This window comes from Austrofundulus limnaeus, unplaced genomic scaffold (genome assembly GCF_001266775.1).
Source record: "Austrofundulus limnaeus strain Quisiro unplaced genomic scaffold, Austrofundulus_limnaeus-1.0 Scaffold579, whole genome shotgun sequence".
In the NCBI taxonomy this organism is placed as follows: Eukaryota; Metazoa; Chordata; class Actinopteri; order Cyprinodontiformes; family Rivulidae; genus Austrofundulus; species Austrofundulus limnaeus.
The window spans coordinates 192,170-194,790 of NW_013952981.1; the positions used below are offsets into that span (position 1 = coordinate 192,170).

Below are 2,621 nucleotides of genomic sequence, written 5' to 3' on the forward strand. Positions count from 1 at the left end.
TATAAACTAAATATTTAACTTACAAATTAAATATTTAGTTAACAAGCTAAATATACCACTATCTGGTTAATATGAGGCATAAAACCACTATCTGGTCAATATGAGGCTTAAAACCACTATCTGGTTAGTATGAGGCAAAAAAACTGGTTAATATGAGGCTTAAAGCCACTATCTGGTTAATATGAGGCATAAAAAACTGGTTAATATGAGGCTTAAAGCCACTATCTGGTTAATATGAGGCATAAAAAATCAGTTTAATATGAGGCTTAAAGCCACCAAGGTTAACCTTAGAGCAAATAACATGGTTAGCACTAACCTCTGACGAACATATATTTTGGCCTCTCTATAGGTCAATGGGTAGAGTGCTAGACAAAAAAATGGGAGACCAGGGTTCCAGTCTGACATGGACAAAAAATTTTATTACAATATGTTTTGGATATTTACACATTCATAACCATTAATATATTAACCCACTAGGGGGCACTGTTGGGACAGTCTGAAGCCTAGAAGGCACAGTAGGGACCCTCTGAAGCCATTGTATGGGACTGAAAACGCCTAATAACGTCCATTTCATGGACTGATAACATCAGAATCCCCTGTATTTGTCTGTGTACCTGCAAAATGAGAGTAGGTCTGTGTAAATTACAATCTGTACAACTTGACACGTATATACAAACTGAAATGCTCTGTCCCCACATCTCTACACTTTAAAATGTACATTGATGTAAACATTTAGAAACACTTTCTCCAACTACCACTTTGTTATGAAGCACAGTAGACTGTTAGTCCTATAATCTGCTTTTCTGTTTCACTGTTTGGGTAAAGCTTACTTCATGAAGTGTTCATTTGGGTGTGCAGGACCTTAGAGGTAAAATCTTGTTGAAGGGGAAAAAGGAGACGGTAGAGGATGAATGTCCATCCAGTTCTTCAGATTCCAGCTCTGATGAGGAGGCCGGTTGCAGTGAAGGAAAACCCAACAAAAAAGAGGAGGAGAAGAAGGTTGGTAAATAAAATGTAACCGTGTTGATGAATGTTGAAGATGTTTCTGTGGTGTAAGCTGACAGTAGATGTTTCTGATCTCAGCCAGGTGTGTCCAAACTGAGTCCAGAGCTGTCTGAGCTTGTGGTGTACACTCGCAGCGTTCCCTTTAAAAGCTTTGAGCACGCTGCCCGAAACCCAGCCAGTGACATGTCTTCCTTCTCTGAGAGTGAAGCACTCAGGCTCATCAAGGATTCAGGTGTGTAGTGTGAGGACAGCTACACACTGCACACTTATCCAACAAGCTTTTAGGCCAACTTGAACATTTCCAGCTCTTGTTTGATTTTGCAGGGATGCATTTTGTACGTCACAACAGCCACCAGCTCAGCAGGATCTATCCTTCAGGCCAGCGCTTCCAGTCATCCAACTACAACCCTCAGGAGATGTGGAACACTGGCTGTCAGATTGGTGAGGCTTTTTGTTTGTTTTTATTATAAACAAGAGACAACAGTTGAACAGATGCTGAATTCGGTACCAGAGCGGAGGTTTCAGCTGCAGAGAAGAACTCTAGGCATGATCTTAGGGAACTGCTTCATTGAAGCTGGCTGCCAAACCATGAATGTCTGTGGAACTCGCTGCTCCATCAGTCAGAGTCTGGGCTGTAAACTGGTGAAGGTGGGAGACCTTGTCTCTGTTCGTGATGCTTCAGAGTGGTGCTAGCTGATCCAGACATCATGAAGAAAACAGATTAAAATGACGCATGGAGTTAAAATTAGCTTCCTTAACGTTCTATAAAAGTCAAGTTCATGTGCTGAGCTGGTGCGGTACTTAGTTGTTAGTTTCCTAACAAAGTTACATTAAAGCAGTGATGAGGAGAGAGTCCAGCCTGGCTACAGAAAAGGAGGCCTGACTCCTGACTCCTGACTCCTGAGCAGCCATGATGGTGGCTGTCAGGATCAAGGCAGCCTGGAGAATAAACTTGCTTGGAGCTGAGAGGAGCTGAACTGAACTAGAGATTGGAAGTGCGCGCTAATTCTTGAAGGATGTGGTTGGGCGGAGTTAGTCGTGCATTTGTCCAATTAAAATGTTACACATCATACCAGGGGTGTCAACTTAAGGAGTTTTAATGAATCAGCTTTTTGGAGGGAAAAGTTGTCTTCTACACAAAGAAAATGGGAGTGTTTAGTTTACAGTAGCTGTGTTTCCATTGACCATGGAAATGCACAAATTAGAATGTCGAAAATAAATTTGCTCAATGGAAACACATCAATTTCGAAAAAACTTCCTTTTTTTCGACAAAATGTTCTTACGCTAGGATGAGGTGGTATTTCGGCCGTATCGAAATTGGTGTTTTTCGCAAAGCTGCAATGGAAACACTTTTTTCACATCACAGGAGTCAACTGATCAACAACCGTCTGTTTCTACTGGTGAAAAAGACGATGATGAAGAAGATAACAGGAAGTAGAAGTAGTAGTAATATCACAGAAGTAGTATAAAATAGTAAACTCAGCGACTACAATTTCCCAAAAACACAGCATACGTAGCCGCTCCCAAGTAGGGACTTGTCTCTAGGGCTGTGTATTGGCAAGAATTTGGCGATACGATACATATCATAACAGAGGGGTCACGATACGATATATCCC

General features: G+C 41.4%; 1 protein-coding gene across 1 annotated transcript in view; it reads left to right on the forward strand.

Moving 5' to 3' along the window:
* LOC106530942 (1-phosphatidylinositol 4,5-bisphosphate phosphodiesterase delta-3-A) overlaps positions 1 to 2,621 on the forward strand; it is a gene marked incomplete at its 5' end in the record, with an annotated part of 43,914 nt that overhangs the window by 35,404 nt on the left and 5,889 nt on the right. The window contains 3 exon segments of the mRNA XM_014026673.1: positions 859 to 999; positions 1,084 to 1,237; positions 1,330 to 1,446. Of these exon segments, the coding sequence (XP_013882127.1) occupies positions 859 to 999; positions 1,084 to 1,237; positions 1,330 to 1,446 (412 nt within the window).